Below are 18,320 nucleotides of genomic sequence, written 5' to 3'. Positions count from 1 at the left end.
ACCTTGGACCCCTGGCGCCTGCCGTACCTTACTCGTCCCGTCTGTGGCGTCGAATGAACAAGGGGACGTCCCTTTTGCCAAGGTCCGCTCGAGCGTCTTCGCGCCTGATTAACTTAGTTTCCCCTTGGGGTGTCAACGGTTCCCTCATTGGCTGTCATCGGTTCCGCGACCAACCCGCTTAATGAAAGAGATCTCTTGCTGAAGTGTTCATATATAAATAATAACAACTAACAGCTAAACTAATAACAACGCATAGGCAACTTTTCTTTAACTGTAGCACTGATTGTGATCACAGTTACACGTTGACAATATCCAGTGCGAGCACAGTGCCGTTCGTACGCTACAAGTTTTTCATTGTAACTTCGCAGTTTTATTGTCCTACATTAAGCATAGGAGGCTCAAGCCCGCCGGTTCCGTTTGTCTGAGTGGGCGTTCTCGCGGAGCGGGGCGAAGCCTCGAGCCGCGGCTGCGAAGTGGGGGAGCGTGACGTCAGCGGCCAACGCCAGTGCGCGGGCCATAGGATGGCATCGCCTGGTTAGAGAAACGGGAGCAGATGCGCGCCTTGTATAAAAGGATGACGTCGCGTGGGAAACAAAACATGAAGACGCTGGCTCGCGCTCTCGGCTACTACGCCACATCGTTATTCTTGTAGGTGTCGTCGTGAGTCTTCATACGCGGTGATTCGCATATCGTAAACAACCAGCGTAGTGGTTGCTGCGTTGGAGCGGAGCGTTACGTCCGTATTCAAGAACGTTCCTCTAGTCAACACACCACCACAACTCAAGAGAGAAGATGGCACCGCCAGCCCTCCACAGACGTGGTCACTGAGCTTCATGATCATTCACGGAAATTCTTGAGAATTGTCGCGTCTTTATCAGTCGAGAAGCGGCGCTATGCTCAACAAGGTAGAGTGGAGTAAGAGCTTCGAGTCGAGGACTGTTTGAGAATACGGGAGTTAGTCCTCCAAAGCAAACGAAGGTGTCTCAGCCGAACACAAAGAATCTCCTTAAGGAAATCAAGGTGTCCCAACAGAACTCCAAAGACGAACCTGTGCTTACGCATTTATAACGAACCTGCAAAAGATCATCCCAAATTTTATTTTAAGAAAGAATACAGGCTAGATATACCGGGTGTTCAAAATTAAGGTTTATGGCTTTATTAAAATTATGCACTGGGAGGCACATGCAGACCACCTGCGCAAATCAGTTATGTGGCCAGGCGGACACAAAGTGAGATGATAATTGTCGCTGTCAGCAGCCCAATTAACCAAAATTGAATAAATAACTTTTTATTGACTGCAGTAAGTGTGTATGTTTGTGTTCAAAACTTAGAGGCAGTCGTGTTTCTACACAGTTTCACTTGGAAGAATTCTTCGAGCGTGTCTGTGCTCCGAGATATTCAATTCCAAATTTTAATTGTCGTTCGCATGATTATGCATGCAAGAGAGTGAGGATCGGCGCAAAGCTCCTCCCTGAAGTGACACGGCTGTTGGGTGCAGCGTTTAGTCTGACAACGCTGCGGAGGCATTGGCAAAGATAATAACTGCCCCCCTTCCCCTCACGGCTGGCGAAATGAAAAAAAAAAACAATCTAAGAACCCGTAACCGCTGTCGTAACCCGCGACCGCGCAGCCTGTAAAGATGCCGGCAGCTGCCATGCCGAGATAATGGCGCGAGCGGAGAAGCCGGAGGGCAGTACGCGTGCGTAATGGTGACTAGACGACCGGGCATGGTCCTTGTCTGGGCTACGCAAATAAAGTGACTGCTGATTTCCAAGTATTGTAACTTTTATTGAAAGCAAGAGCAACAACTGCACCATCAACAGCAGAAACCTTTTTAGCTATATGCTAACGAATATTTCATACTGCCGCTTTAAGTTTGGTGTTGGCATGAACAAATCTCATGAAAACATTTTACCCATCAAGATGTGAATGCCCTAAAAATGTCCAAAATGCCTCCCTTCCACAGCAACGCAAAGCATAAACCGCTCTCGCGTCGACTCGATTATTCTGCGCAGTACGACAATTGAAATTTGGAGTCGGATATCTCGGAGCACGGACACGCTAGAATAATTCTTCCGACTGATACTGTTTAGAAACACGACTGTCTCTAAGTTTTCAATACAAACATACCCACTTACTGCAGTCAACCAAAAATAATTGTTCAATTTTAGTTAATTGGGCTGCTCATAGCGATAATTATCATTTCACTTTGTGCCCCCTTAGCCACATAACTTATTTGCACAGGTGGCCTTCGCGTGCCTCCCAGTGCCTAATTTTAAGAAAACCATAAAGCTTAGTTTTGAACACCTTGTATTATCAGGCGCAGCCGCCAAGCACATGGTTGTATTGGGTAACGTCCTTTTCCTATAAGCTCGGAGAAACTGATACCTGGCTTCGCTACAGGTGTTCTTCCTCTTTCTGGAGTTTTACGTGCCAAAACCAATTCTGATTTTGAGGCACGCCGTAGTGGAAGGCTCCGGATTATTTTTGACCAACTGGGGTTCTTTAACCTGTACTACAACGCAAGAACACGGGCGTTTTTTGCATTTCGCCTCCATCGAAATGCGGCCGCCGCGGCCGGGATTTGATCCCGCGATCGCGTGCTCAACGCCTGAGCTGACTGAGCCACCACGGAGGGCTACAGGTGTTGCTCTAGCCGTATAAAACGCGGGTTTATCGTGAGCAAAAACGGTAAATTTCGGTAAATAAGAAAGGCTACTATCATCATCATCATCATCATCATCATCATCATTGACAGAAGCTGACCCCCCCCCCCCCCCCTCAGAAAAAACCTGGATCCGCCCCTGACCGCAGGCATTGACCTTGAAGAAGGAAAGCGAGTGGCGGTCCGGTTGTCTCCGTGTCTCCATGGCACTGTTAAGCTGCCGAAGCTGCGAGTGGACAGAAATGAAGCATTTTTTGTGATCCGCTCGGGGCGACCACCACTTCCGGTGTGAAAGGCAAAAGCGCGGGGGCATTCTTTGCCAAGTGATATCGGATGCGCTGAAGCGCTACGAGGTGACACTATCGGCAGTGGCTCTAATAGAAATGGACCACCAAGCAGCGCAGGAACGTTTGACAAATAGATCACCGCACGCATTGTCCTTTCAGAAGTAAAGCGAGTGGCGGTCCGGTTGTCTCCGTGTCTGCATGGCACTGTTAAGCTGCCGAAGCTGCGAGTGGACAGAAAAGAAGCATTTTTTGTGATCCGCTCGGGGCGACCACCACTTCCAGTGTGAGAGGCAAGAGCGCGCGGGCATTCTTGCCAAGTGATATCGGATGCGCTGAAGCGCTACGAGGTGACACTATCGGATGTGGCTCCAATAGAAATGGACCACCAAGCAGCGCAGGAACGTTTGACAAATAGATCACCGCACGCATTATCCTTTCAGAAGTAAAGCGAGTGGCGGTCCGGTTGTCTCCGTGTCTCCATGGCACTGTTAAGCTGCCGAAGCTGCGAGTGGACAGAAAAGAAGCATTTTTTGTGATCCGCTCGGGGCGACCACCACTTCCGGTGCGAGAGGAAAGAGCGCGGGGGCATTCTTTGCCAAGTGATATCGGATGCGCTGAAGCGCTACGAGGTGACACTATCGGCTGTGGCTCCAATAGAAATGGACCACCAAGCAGCGCAGGAACGTTTGACAAATAGATCACCGCACGCATTGACCTTGAAGAAGGAAAGCGAGTGGCGGTCCGGTTGTCTCCGTGTCTCCATGGCACTGTTAAGCTGCCGAAGCTGCGAGTGGACAGAAAAGAAGCATTTTTTGTGATCCGCTCGGGGCGAGCACCACTTCCGGTGTGAGAGGAAAGAGCGCGGGGGCATTCTTTGCCAAGTGATATCGGATGCGCTGAAGCGCTACGAGGTGACACTATCGGCTGTGGCTCCAATAGAAATAGACCACCAAGCAGCGCAGGAACGTTTGACAGATAGATCACCGCACGCATTGACCTTTCAGAAGTAAAGCGAGTGGCGGTCCGGTTGTCTCCGTGTCTCCATGGCACTGTTAAGCTGCCGAAGCTGCGAGTGGACAGAAAAGAAGCATTTTTTGTGATCCGCTCGGGGCGAGCACCACTTCCGGTGTGAAAGGCAAAAGCGCGGGGGCATTCTTTGCCAAGTGATATCGGATGCGCTGAAGCGCTACGAGGTGACACTATCGGCTGTGGCTCCAATAGAAATAGACCACCAAGCAGCGCAGGAACGTTTGACAAATAGATCACCGCACGCATTGACCTTTCAGAAGTAAAGCGAGTGGCGGTCCGGTTGTCTCCGTGTCTCCATGGCACTGTTAAGCTGCCGAAGCTGCGAGTGGACAGAAAAGAAGCATTTTTTGTGATCCGCTCGGGGCGACCACCACTTCCGGTGCGAGAGGAAAGAGCGCGGGGGCATTCTTTGCCAAGTGATATCGGATGCGCTGAAGCGCTACGAGGTGACACTATCGGCTGTGGCTCCAATAGAAATGGACCACCAAGCAGCGCAGGAACGTTTGACAAATAGATCACCGCACGCATTGACCTTGAAGAAGGAAAGCGAGTGGCGGTCCGGTTGTCTCCGTGTCTCCATGGCACTGTTAAGCTGCCGAAGCTGCGAGTGGACAGAAAAGAAGCATTTTTGTGATCCGCTCGGGGCGAGCACCACTTCCGGTGCGAGAGGAAAGAGCGCGGGGGCATTCTTTGCCAAGTGATATCGGATGCGCTGAAGCGCTACGAGGTGACACTATCGGCTGTGGCTCCAATAGAAATAGACCACCAAGCAGCGCAGGAACGTTTGACAGATAGATCACCGCACGCATTGACCTTTCAGAAGTAAAGCGAGTGGCGGTCCGGTTGTCTCCGTGTCTCCATGGCACTGTTAAGCTGCCGAAGCTGCGAGTGGACAGAAAAGAAGCATTTTTTGTGATCCGCTCGGGGCGACCACCACTTCCGGTGTGAGAGGCAAGAGCGCGGGGGCATTCTTTGCCAAGTGATATCGGATGCGCTGAAGCGCTACGAGGTGACACTATCGGCTGTGGCTCCAATAGAAATGGACCACCAAGCAGCGCAGGAACGTTTGACAAATAGATCACCGCACGCATTGACCTTGAAGAAGGAAAGCGAGTGGCGGTCCGGTTGTCTCCGTGTCTCCATGGCACTGTTAAGCTGCCGAAGCTGCGAGTGGACAGAAAAGAAGCATTTTTTGTGATCCGCTCGGGGCGACCACCACTTCCGGTGTGAGAGGCAAGAGCGCGGGGGCATTCTTTGCCAAGTGATATCGGATGCGCTGAAGCGCTACGAGGTGACACTATCGGCTGTGGCTCCAATAGAAATGGACCACCAAGCAGCGCAGGAACGTTTGACAATAGATCACCGCACGCATTGACCTTTCAGAAGTAAAGCGAGTGGCGGTCCGGTTGTCTCCGTGTCTCCATGGCACTGTTAAGCTGCCGAAGCTGCGAGTGGACAGAAAAGAAGCATTTTTTGTGATCCGCTCGGGGCGAGCACCACTTCCGGTGCGAGAGGAAAGAGCGCGGGGGCATTCTTTGCCAAGTTATATCGCATGCGCTGAAGCGCTACGAGGTGACACTATCGGCTGTGGCTCCAATAGAAATAGACCACCAAGCAGCGCAGGAACGTTTGACAGATAGATCACCGCACGCATTGACCTTTCAGAAGTAAAGCGAGTGGCGGTCCGGTTGTCTCCGTGTCTCCATGGCACTGTTAAGCTGCCGAAGCTGCGAGTGGACAGAAAAGAAGCATTTTTTGTGATCCGCTCGGGGCGAGCACCACTTCCGGTGTGAGAGGCAAGAGCGCGGGGGCATTCTTTGCCAAGTGATATCGCATACGCTGAAGCGCTACGAGGTGACACTATCGGCTGTGGCTCCAATAGAAATAGACCACCAAGCAGCGCAGGAACGTTTGACAAATAGATCACCGCACGCATTGACCTTGAAGAAGGAAAGCGAGTGGCGGTCCGGTTGTCTCCGTGTCTCCATGGCACTGTTAAGCTGCTGCAGCTGCGAGTGGACAGAAAAGAAGCATTTTAACACGAAACTGTTTTATGCCGGGGTCCACCAAGACTTCACTGACGTATTTCCGTCACGGAAATACGTCATAGAACATAATACAAAGAAAGAAACCAGAAAAAAAAGTTCCACAAACATGCAAAATTTGGAAATCGAACCCACGACCTCTCGGTCCGCGACGATAGATCGCCGAGCGTTTAACCCATTGCGCCACAAACGCATTTGCAGAGAGCTACAAAGACGCGCCTTATATATCTAACACTCCTCCGTGTACCCGCGCTCTTGCTCGGGGCGGTGCCGCCGCCTACGAGCAGAAAAGAGAAGTACTGCCTTATGACACTAACGCGCACCGACAGTGAACGCTTCGGTGGTCTCAGCACTACGACGCCTCGATGCCAGCATTCGAAGGGACGCTGGCATCAAGAAGCACTAACAACGCCACCTAGGTGGCGTTCACCGTACTCAGCACAGCGGAGCATGGCCTCCGCAATTAGCTCTGAAAATGTTTCTGAAGTTGATCGCGGAGGCTGCAATTACGACGCGCTGTACGCGCTGATTTGACTCGGTGACGATTCAGTTACGTGCTTTGTCTTGCGCGTTGTATTAGTGTGTCAGTTACGTGCTTCGTCTTTCGCGTTGTGCTAGCGTGTGCAGCGTAGTGCAGCTTCCATATGCACGACGGTTGCTCATGGTCATCGACGTTGGTAGTCGTGATGGAGGAGACGTGCCACCAGGCGTCAGCGTGGGTGCATCAACGCCTAAGGGCGCTTTAGCCACAAAACACCAATAGACATTATATATCAATGTGCAATAAACATTACACTACTTCTGTGAAGACACGTTTCACTTTCGTGTTCTATACCGATTCCTATATAAGAGGGATCAACCACATTTTTTTTGTGATCCGCTCGGGGCGACCACCACTTCCGGTGTGAGAGGCAAGAGCGCGGGGCCATTCTTTGCCAAGTGATATCGGATGCGCTGAAGCGCTACGTGGTGACACTATCGGCTGTGGCTCCAATAGAAATGGACCACCAAGCAGCGCAGGAACGTTTGACAAATAGATCACCGCACGCATTGACCTTGAAGAAGGAAAGCGAGTGGCGGTCCGGTTGTCTCCCTGTCTCCATGGCACTGTTAAGCTGCCGAAGCTGCGAGTGGACAGAAAAGAAGCATTTTTTGTGATCCGCTCGGGGCGACCACCACTTCCGGTGTGAGAGGAAATAGCGCCGGGGCATTCTTTGCCAAGTGATATCGGATGCGCTGAAGCGCTACGAGGTGACACTATCGGCTGTGGCTCCAATAGAAATAGACCACCAAGCAGCGCAGGAACGTTTGACAGATAGATCACCGCACGCATTGACCTTTCAGAAGTAAAGCGAGTGGCGGTCCGGTTGTCTCCGTGTCTCCATGGCACTGTTAAGCTGCCGAAGCTGCGAGTGGACAGAAAAGAAGCATTTCTTGTGATCCGCTCGGGGCGAGCACCACTTCCGGTGCGAGAGGAAATAGCGCCGGGGCATTCTTTGCCAAGTGATATCGGATGCGCTGAAGCGCTACGAGGTGACACTATCGGCTGTGGCTCCAATAGAAATAGACCACCAAGCAGCGCAGGAACGTTTGACAGATAGATCACCGCACGCATTGACCTTTCAGAAGTAAAGCGAGTGGCGGTCCGGTTGTCTCCGTGTCTCCATGGCACTGTTAAGCTGCCGAAGCTGCGAGTGGGCAGAAAAGAAGCATTTCTTGTGATCCGCTCGGGGCGAGCACCACTTCCGGTGCGAGAGGAAATAGCGCCGGGGCATTCTTTGCCAAGTGATATCGGATGCGCTGAAGCGCTACGAGATGACACTATCGGCTGTGGCTCCAATAGAAATGGACCACCAAGCAGCGCAGGAACGTTTGACAAATAGATCACCGCACCCATTGACCTTGAAGAAGTAAAGCGAGTGGCGGTGCGGTTGTCTCCGTGTCTCCATGGCACTGTTAAGCTGCCGAAGCTGCGAGTGGACAGAAAAGAAGCATTTTTTGTGATCCGCTCGGGGCGAGCACCACTTCCGGTGCTAAAGGAAAGAGCGCGGGGGCATTCTTTGCCAAGTGATATCGGATGCGCTGAAGCGCTACGAGGTGACACTATCGACTGTGGCTCCAATAGAAATAGACCACCAAGCAGCGCAGGAACGTTTGACAAATAGATCACCGCACGCATTGACCTTCAAGAAGGAAAGCGAGTGGCGGTCCGGTTGTCTCCGTGTCTCCATGGCACTGTTAAGCTGCCGAAGCTGCGAGTGGACAGAAAAGAAGCATTTTTTGTGATCCGCTTGGGGCGAGCACCACTTCTGGTGCTAAAGGAAAGAGCGCGGGGGCATTCTTTGCCAAGTGATATCGGATGCACTGAAGCGCTACGAGGTGACACTATCGGCCGTGGCTCCAATAGAAATGGACCACCAAGCAGCGCAGGAACGTTTGACAAATAGATCACCGCACGCATTGACCTTCAAGAAGGAAAGCGAGTGGCGGTCCGGTTGTCTCCGTGTCTCCATGGCACTGTTAAGCTGCCGAAGCTGCGAGTGGACAGAAAAGAAGCATTTTTTGTGATCCGCTCGGGGCGAGCACCACTTCCGGTGCTAAAGGAAAGAGCGCGGGGGCATTCTTTGCCAAGTGATATCGGATGCACTGAAGCGCTACGAGGTGACACTATCGGCCGTGGCTCCAATAGAAATGGACCACCAAGCAGCGCAGGAACGTTTGACAAATAGATCACCGCACGCATTGACCTTCCAGAAGGAAAGCGAGTGGCGGTCCGGTTGTCTCCGTGTCTCCATGGCACTGTTAAGCTGCCGAAGCTGCGAGTGGACAGAAAAGAAGCATTTTTTGTGATCCGCTCGGGGCGAGCACCACTTCCGGTGCTAAAGGAAAGAGCGCGGGGGCATTCTTTGCCAAGTGATATCGGATGCACTGAAGCGCTACGAGGTGACACTATCGGCCGTGGCTCCAATAGAAATGGACCACCAAGCAGCGCAGGAACGTTTGACAAATAGATCACCGCACGCATTGACCTTCAAGAAGGAAAGCGAGTGGCGGTCCGGTTGTCTCCGTGTCTCCATGGCACTGTTAAGCTGCCGAAGCTGCGAGTGGACAGAAAAGAAGCATTTTTTGTGATCCGCTCGGGGCGAGCACCACTTCCGGTGCTAAAGGAAAGAGCGCGGGGGCATTCTTTGCCAAGTGATATCGGATGCACTGAAGCGCTACGAGGTGACACTATCGGCCGTGGCTCCAATACAAATGGACCACCAAGTAGCGCAGGAACGTTTGACAAATAGATCACCGCACGCATTGACCTTCAAGAAGGAAAGCGAGTGGCGGTCCGGTTGTCTCCGTGTCTCCATGACACTGTTAAGCTGCCGAAGCTGCGAGTGGACAGAAAAGAAGCATTTTTTGTGATCCGCTCGGGGCGACCACCACTTCCGGTGTGAGAGGCAAGAGCGCGGGGGCATTCTTTGCCAAGTGATATCGGATGCGCTGAAGCGCTACGAGGTGACACTATCGGCTGTGGCTCCAATAGAAATGGACCACCAAGCAGCGCAGGAACGTTTGACAAATAGATCACCGCACGCATTGACCTTGAAGAAGGAAAGCGAGTGGCGGTCCGGTTGTCTCCGTGTCTCCACGACACTGTTAAGCTGCCGAAGCTGCGAGTGGACAGAAAAGAAGCATTTTTTGTGATCCGCTCGGGGCGACCACCACTTCCAGTGTGAGAGGCAAGAGCGCGGGGGCATTCTTTGCCAAGTGATATCGGATGCGCTGAAGCGCTACGAGGTGACACTATCGGCTGTGGCTCCAATAGAAATGGACCACCAAGCAGCGCAGGAACGTTTGAAAGATAGATCACCGCACGCAGGCGCGGATCCAGGGGGGATGTCCGGATGTCCTGACCCCCCCCCCCCCTCAGATTTTTGCATCGCCCCCTCGCTGACAGGGGGATGGCCCTGTCGCAAAAAAAATATGGCCATCAGCATTCTTCAAAAGTATTTTTCGCGACTACCAGTGGTATCAGCAATGTAGAAGTAAAGCTAGCTCGCTCACAGGCTTAGTTGTATTCCGTAGGAGTGTGGTTTCGCGAAGTTGCCGTAGTTATTTTTTCTCATGAACACCTTGGACCTCCTGGCGCCTGCCGTACCTTACTCGTCCCGTCTGTGGCGTCGAATGAACAAGGGGACGTCCCTTTTGCCAAGGTCCGCTCGAGCGTCTTCGCGCCTGATTAACTTAGTTTCCCCTTGGGGTGTCAACGGTTCCCTCATTGGCTGTCATCGGTTCCGCGACCAACCCGCTTAATGAAAGAGATCTCTTGCTGAAGTGTTCATATATAAATAATAACAACTAACAGCTAAACTAATAACAACGCATAGGCAACTTTTCTTTAACTGTAGCACTGATTGTGATCACAGTTACACGTTGACAATATCCAGTGCGAGCACAGTGCCGTTCGTACGCTACAAGTTTTTCATTGTAACTTCGCAGTTTTATTGTCCTACATTAAGCATAGGAGGCTCAAGCCCGCCGGTTCCGTTTGTCTGAGTGGGCGTTCTCGCGGAGCGGGGCGAAGCCTCGAGCCGCGGCTGCGAAGTGGGGGAGCGTGACGTCAGCGGCCAACGCCAGTGCGCGGGCCATAGGATGGCATCGCCTGGTTAGAGAAACGGGAGCAGATGCGCGCCTTGTATAAAAGGATGACGTCGCGTGGGAAACAAAACATGAAGACGCTGGCTCGCGCTCTCGGCTACTACGCCACATCGTTATTCTTGTAGGTGTCGTCGTGAGTCTTCATACGCGGTGATTCGCATATCGTAAACAACCAGCGTAGTGGTTGCTGCGTTGGAGCGGAGCGTTACGTCCGTATTCAAGAACGTTCCTCTAGTCAACACACCACCACAACTCAAGAGAGAAGATGGCACCGCCAGCCCTCCACAGACGTGGTCACTGAGCTTCATGATCATTCACGGAAATTCTTGAGAATTGTCGCGTCTTTATCAGTCGAGAAGCGGCGCTATGCTCAACAAGGTAGAGTGGAGTAAGAGCTTCGAGTCGAGGACTGTTTGAGAATACGGGAGTTAGTCCTCCAAAGCAAACGAAGGTGTCTCAGCCGAACACAAAGAATCTCCTTAAGGAAATCAAGGTGTCCCAACAGAACTCCAAAGACGAACCTGTGCTTACGCATTTATAACGAACCTGCAAAAGATCATCCCAAATTTTATTTTAAGAAAGAATACAGGCTAGATATACCGGGTGTTCAAAATTAAGGTTTATGGCTTTATTAAAATTATGCACTGGGAGGCACATGCAGACCACCTGCGCAAATCAGTTATGTGGCCAGGCGGACACAAAGTGAGATGATAATTGTCGCTGTCAGCAGCCCAATTAACCAAAATTGAATAAATAACTTTTTATTGACTGCAGTAAGTGTGTATGTTTGTGTTCAAAACTTAGAGGCAGTCGTGTTTCTACACAGTTTCACTTGGAAGAATTCTTCGAGCGTGTCTGTGCTCCGAGATATTCAATTCCAAATTTTAATTGTCGTTCGCATGATTATGCATGCAAGAGAGTGAGGATCGGCGCAAAGCTCCTCCCTGAAGTGACACGGCTGTTGGGTGCAGCGTTTAGTCTGACAACGCTGCGGAGGCATTGGCAAAGATAATAACTGCCCCCCTTCCCCTCACGGCTGGCGAAATGAAAAAAAAAACAATCTAAGAACCCGTAACCGCTGTCGTAACCCGCGACCGCGCAGCCTGTAAAGATGCCGGCAGCTGCCATGCCGAGATAATGGCGCGAGCGGAGAAGCCGGAGGGCAGTACGCGTGCGTAATGGTGACTAGACGACCGGGCATGGTCCTTGTCTGGGCTACGCAAATAAAGTGACTGCTGATTTCCAAGTATTGTAACTTTTATTGAAAGCAAGAGCAACAACTGCACCATCAACAGCAGAAACCTTTTTAGCTATATGCTAACGAATATTTCATACTGCCGCTTTAAGTTTGGTGTTGGCATGAACAAATCTCATGAAAACATTTTACCCATCAAGATGTGAATGCCCTAAAAATGTCCAAAATGCCTCCCTTCCACAGCAACGCAAAGCATAAACCGCTCTCGCGTCGACTCGATTATTCTGCGCAGTACGACAATTGAAATTTGGAGTCGGATATCTCGGAGCACGGACACGCTAGAATAATTCTTCCGACTGATACTGTTTAGAAACACGACTGTCTCTAAGTTTTCAATACAAACATACCCACTTACTGCAGTCAACCAAAATAATTGTTCAATTTTAGTTAATTGGGCTGCTCATAGCGATAATTATCATTTCACTTTGTGCCCCCCTTAGCCACATAACTTAATTTGCACAGGTGGTCCTTCGCGTGCCCTCCCAGTGCCTAATTTTAAGAAAACCATAAAGCTTAGTTTTTAACACCTGTATTATCAGGCGCAGCCGCCAAGCACATGGCTTGTATTGGGTAACGTCCTTTTCCTATAAGCTCGGAGAAACCTGATACCTGGCTTCGCTACAGGTGTTCTTCCCCTTTCTGGGGTTTTACGTGCCAAAACCAATTCTGATTATGAGGCACGCCGTAGTGTAAGGCTCTGGATTAATTTTGACCACCTGGGGTTCTTTAACCTGCACTACAACGCACGGGCGTTTTTGCATTTCGCCTCCATCGAAATGCGGCCGCCGCGGCCAGGATTTGATCCCGCGATCGCGTGCTCAACGCCTCAGCTGACTGACCACCACGGAGGGCTACAGGTGTTGCTCTAGCCGTATAAAACGCGGGTTTATCGTGAGCAAAAACGGTAAATTTCGGTAAATAAGAAAGGCTACTATCATCATCATCATCATTGACAGAAGCTGACCCCCCGCTCAGAAAAAACCTGGATCCGCCCCTGCACACACACACACACACACACACACACACACACACACACACACACACACACACACACACACACACACACACACACGCACGCACGCACGCACGCACGCACGCACGCACGCACGCACACACACACACACTCACACACACACACACACACACACACACACACACACACACACACACACACACACACACACACACGCACGCACACACACACGCACACACACACGCACGCACGCACGCACACACGCACACACGCACAGAGAGAGAGAGAGAGAGAGAAGGAAAAAAGTCTTATGGCGTTTTTCACTGGTCGATCTGGAGCAGGATTTTTTGCTCCACAGCTGCGAATCCGAATTTCACTGGTCGATCTGGAGCGGGTTCGCGCTTTTCACTGGTCGTCTCGGATCAACTCGCTCCGCGCCGGATCGCTCTCACTTGCTCCGCTGCCGAGGCGCGGATTCGGGCGGAAATAGGACGAAAGGATACGTCACTTCCGCTCGGTGGGGGACGGCGATCTTGGTGGCCATAGAAACATGCAGAGCGGAAGTTGATTTTTGTGATGTGTGCGCGCAGACTTCCGGTACGATCCAGCACGGAGCATTTTCGCTCTCCGCTGGCAGATTAGGGTTGGTGAATTGCGAGCGCTCGCTCCAGGATTTCGGCGGCCGCTCCAGATCGACCAGTGAAAAACGCCATTAAAACAGAAAACGGGATCATGCTTCACCCTGAAGCAGGATATACCTGTATGGTTGAAATGGACCTGGTTCAGGGAATGGAAGTATGTAGAGTAAGGAGAACCAGTAGCGGTTCTTCCTCCGTGGCCCAGTGTGGCCCTTAAAAAAAAAAAAAAAAAAAAAAAAAAAACAGCTCTGCCGACCGCTGTTTCATTTGGCACAGTTCTCACGATCTTCATTGTCCCGCTCCTGCCGACGCATATCACTCATATACGTATTCCACAGGCATATACCGTTTTTACTCGTTGTGGCTCGGCCCTCGTGACACTTTCTCTTGAACAACAGGCGAGATACAGTAGCGAAGACTCGGATCGCGTTGCGGTTTGTGGGCAGGCTTACGTTTTTGCGCTCTTCGAGAAGAAACCTAAGCTTAACCTAATAAACCTAACCTAAACCGACTGTACTAGAATTACGGTAGTTCAAAATCTCCCGCGCGATGCCCTTACGTTCTTGAATGTACTGAACATGTACCTCTAGCAGTGTTAATAGTTATGACAACACTGTAAAAGTTTATAGCCACGTATTTTAGAACACGATGCGGAAGAACAATTAGCTTCATGTCCCCGTTCTTTCGTTTCGTGTTTTGTTAACTGAGAATCGGAGAACCGATCGTAATCGCTTGCGAGGACGCGATGGTGGGCGTGAACTCCACCGTTGACTCCACGTGAAATAATACCGAAGCTACAGAGTACTGTACCGAAGCTAAAGCCCGTTGTCGGCGCATATCGATGGGAAACGTCATGGAGGGGGAAAAACCCGCTGTGGGTTAAATGTATCCGAGACGCTGCTACCACCGTTGAGCAAAGCGTGCGATCACATGTGGTTGTGCGTAGCGCGCATTTCCTTGTTCAAGGTGTCTGACAAGGAAGGAAGAGTCAGCGCCGGGAGAACGACTTGCCAAAAACGATCTGCGCTTGACGGGCGCGCGCGGGAGCTGCGAGCACAGTGCAAACAGCTGCCTTCACCCAATGCACCTTGGAGCGATCCGTCGTCGCCGGTTGTCACTGTTGTTTTGTTTTTACGCCACAGAATACCTACGAACTGGCTCGCATGCGCTTTCAGCAGTCGATAGCTCAGTGGAAAACGTCGGCACTCGCATCTCAGAGACAGCCAGCTCGACTGGTTAAAATAGTTGAAAGTATTAAGGAAACATGATTTCGCTCATCAACCATGTGGTTTTCTTTGTTAAGGACATGCTCTGGTTATACGTCCTGTCAGCCTATTATCTTCTCTGGGAGTGCCTACTGCGGATAAAAAGCCAGCTTTCGCCGCAAGAGCAGATGTCATGTAAGTTAATGATGAGTATTGCTTTGCTTATGTACTACGTCAAAGCTGCCTAGACACACGTCTGCATCTGATGGCCAATGCCATATATTCAGATGGCTGCATGCTGAACAAAACTGTTTTAGTGACGGGAGGATCAGGAGGCATAGGGCACGAGACAATCCGAGCGCTTTTATCTCTGGGCGCTCGAGTTATTGATGGTAACAATTTTTTTCTAACCAAACATCAGGTGAAAAGCAAGATTATGTTACTAAGATTGGTTTAAATATAAACTAATATGTGACATTTGTTCTAGGAAGTCCAGACACCAACTTCAATAAGGAACAGCGAAAGCACTTGCTTTTGGATGGCCAACCTACGGCACAAGGTTTACCCACCGATCTGTACTCTTGTGCAAGTGTCCTTACTTATTGCCTAACCAAAACTAAACATTGTTACAGTGGAGCTGCTGCATCTTGACCTGAGCTCAATGGCTTCTGTAAAGACATTCGCAGAAAATATACTTAAAAGTGAAAGCAAACTTGACCTCCTTATTTGCAATGGTAAGTTTACTTAAAGACTGTGATGACGCAGAGCATTTGCAGTGGTGTCGTCTTTTGTCAAGCTGGTGTGATGCTGATGCCGTACCAGGAAACAGAAGATGGGTTTGAGTCACACATGAGCATTAACTACCTTGGCCACTGCCTACTGACTGCCTTGCTGCTGCCTCTGCTGATTGCTGCTGGTAACAAAGGACCAACAGCAAGGATTGTTAATGTGTCTTCGTGTGCACATAAAGCTGCCCGCATAAACTTGGACGACCTCCACAGCAGGTGAGCATTGTGTATAGAGTTTAACAGTGACAAAATTGGGTGCTGGGGTCATTGGTGAACACACATAACTTTGCAGCCATAGTGTCAGAGGAATTAACACTCAAGACACTGGCCACTGTATGCTCTTTCATAGGTTCGGCCCATTATTTTCCTCTCACCCTGCTTCGAACCTACCCAAGCGTTATGTTAGCCGCTTATTGATTCAATGCAGCCATCCACAATAACTCACTGAGATTGCACAACTTTTATGCCATGATTTAAACACCTAGTGAACAATAGGGCTGGTTTACTGTGCACCTGATCGTGCTTATATTCACTTGCCAATATGTGCAACATGTGAAGCGAAAGATATCTGCACTGTTGCAGGGCAGCACAGACATCATTGGAAGTTAAAATATATATGAGATGCCATATCCCCTAAAGACAGTTAGCGAAGGGCATGCAGTTGAAAGTGGAGACAGCACAAGCATGTAGCTGTCATTTCCTGATGAATGTGCCTTTGCAATAATTTTGTTTGTGTAATGAATAACACACTGACTAGCTCAGCAGCGAGCAGCTAACCGTATTGCCTTGTTAGTTTGTTAGTCAAATCAGTTTAAGACTGCATTTAATGTGAAGCATGTTCCATAAGGTTGTGATGTACTCTTGATTGTCACCATCACACAAAGGAAGCCCTGTGGCTCTAAGGCTGCAGTGAGGCAAGTGTTGCTAGTTGTTCAGTCAGCTGAGCAGTACATTTACTTCCAAGGACAAAAACTACTCTTTCCTTAAACGCAGCCCAGGAAGCAACAGTGGAGAGAGCAGATAAGCAATGAAACTCTACCCTAAAGTGTTATCAAGTATAGTTTACGCTTGCAAATCTTGCTCTTCAAAACCTATGCTCATATTTGTTAATGAGTGTGCAATCGTTGTTTATCATTACATGTCAGTGTAAGTAATACAGTTATACATTAAGACTGCATTATGGGCCAGGGGTGACACTGTAATGTGTGGAATTATATTAACTTCTACAGTTGCTGTCATTTTGCATGCACAGATATCTAGGTTCAGGAATTATTTTGTGTTTTGTCTTCATCAGATGCACTTTTTATGTCATGTATTTAATTTGTAAGTTTAATGGTGGTAATAAGGGATTTCTTAGCTGCTTGACAGTGATGTATGATCAAGCATACTTAAGCTGTAGTCTGTAAAGCATGCTGGTGTACCCAGTGCACACTATACTTTACCAATACTATTACTAGCTTTTAAGTATGTATTGTTTGCTACTTTATTACAGTGGTAGCTGCTATATAGCAGAGGCTCAAGCTGCAATGCACAATGCAGCAACACAGTTTCTTTACATCAGCTTGATGCATATCGCAAACAGATATTGTGCGGAGAGAACAGATAACACATTAAATCCAACAAAACTTCTGTGATCAGTACTCCTTGCAAGTGCAGAAACAGCATTAATGAATGTGAATAAAAGAGAATATTATCATTATAAAATATCTATAGCAAAGATAAAGAGAAGACTAAGCAAGTCACAAGAAAGACCTACTACTCATATGGACATAATTGCACTCTATATAACAACAAATAGCTGGTAAGGTGGCCATACATGTGCTAACTCTGTGTGACAGCGCAGGAGCCTATCTGTGTTATGACACTGTTAATGTGCGCTGTTTTTTTTACTAGCCGTTTAGTTTTCACTGCTTACAGTTAAAAAAACTAATTTATGGGTGGCTTCATTTTGGGAGGAAACTATATATACATGAGGACAATCATAGAACTAAAAGTAACTGCACTTTGTTGTCTTAATACTGTAAGGCAGATTTCCGAAGAACTAAAAGGCGCTCTGTAGCTTTTAAGTGTCACATTCTGTGCATTCTCGGCAAGCAATTTATTACTAAGAATCCACTACTGATGATGCTGTTGGCCCATTGACTGATGGCGTTTAACATCCCCAAGCAGCTTGGTTGGCTATGAGATATGGCATAGTGGAAGGTTTTGGCTCAGTCTTGACTATTTGGGGCTCATTAATATGGAAGTTGGTCTGTATACTTTCGATGAATTCTCTTCTCTAGAGCTTTACCTTCATCATCATCATCATCAGTCTATATTTATGTCTACTGCAGGACGAAGGCCTCTCCCTGTGATCTCTAATTGCCCCTGTCTTGCACTAGCTGATTCCAACTAGCACCTGCAAATTTTCTAATTTCATCACCCCCCTAGTTTTCTGCCATCCTCGACTGTGCTTCCCTTCCCTTGGCACCCATTCTGTAACTCTAATTGTCCACCAGTTATCCATCCTACGCATCACATGGCCTGCCCAGCTCCATTTCTTTCTCTTCATGTCAACTAGAATATCGGCTATCCCTGTTTGCTCTCAGATCCACACTACTCTCTTCCTGTCTCTTAACATTACACCTAACATTTATCGTTCCATTGCTGTGCAGTCCTTAACTGGTTCTCGAGCTTCTTTGTTAACTTAAGCTTCTGCCTCGTATGTTAGCACCAGTAGAATGCAACGATTGTACACTTTTCTTTCCAATAACAGTGGGTAAGCTCCCAGTCAGGATTTGATAAT

At 49.3% G+C, this 18,320-nt stretch overlaps 2 protein-coding genes across 4 annotated transcripts in view; one reads left to right on the top strand and one right to left on the bottom strand.

The window, feature by feature from the left end:
- LOC119449983 (anaphase-promoting complex subunit 15B-like) overlaps nt 1-18,320 on the bottom strand; it is a 28,761-nt gene that overhangs the window by 3,570 nt on the left and 6,871 nt on the right. The gene's annotated exons all lie outside the window — the stretch shown is intronic.
- LOC119449981 (dehydrogenase/reductase SDR family member on chromosome X homolog) overlaps nt 1-18,320 on the top strand; it is a 34,455-nt gene that overhangs the window by 11,464 nt on the left and 4,671 nt on the right. Inside the window, exons 2-6 of one of the 2 annotated variants that reach the window (XM_049665560.1) lie at nt 14,462-14,942; nt 15,035-15,139; nt 15,235-15,306; nt 15,380-15,481; nt 15,544-15,751. In XM_049665560.1, the coding sequence (XP_049521517.1) occupies nt 14,807-14,942; nt 15,035-15,139; nt 15,235-15,306; nt 15,380-15,481; nt 15,544-15,751 (623 nt within the window). In that variant the 5' untranslated portion in view covers nt 14,462-14,806. Of the gene's footprint in view, nt 1-14,190; nt 14,943-15,034; nt 15,140-15,234; nt 15,307-15,379; nt 15,482-15,543; nt 15,752-18,320 lie in introns of those variants that run through there. The other variant, XM_037713304.2, reaches the window with a different exon arrangement.

This window comes from Dermacentor silvarum, chromosome 4, assembly GCF_013339745.2.
Source record: "Dermacentor silvarum isolate Dsil-2018 chromosome 4, BIME_Dsil_1.4, whole genome shotgun sequence".
NCBI classification, from domain to species: Eukaryota; Metazoa; Arthropoda; class Arachnida; order Ixodida; family Ixodidae; genus Dermacentor; species Dermacentor silvarum.
Note: the sequence above shows the minus strand (reverse complement) of the source record. Positions and strands in the feature narration are given on the sequence as shown.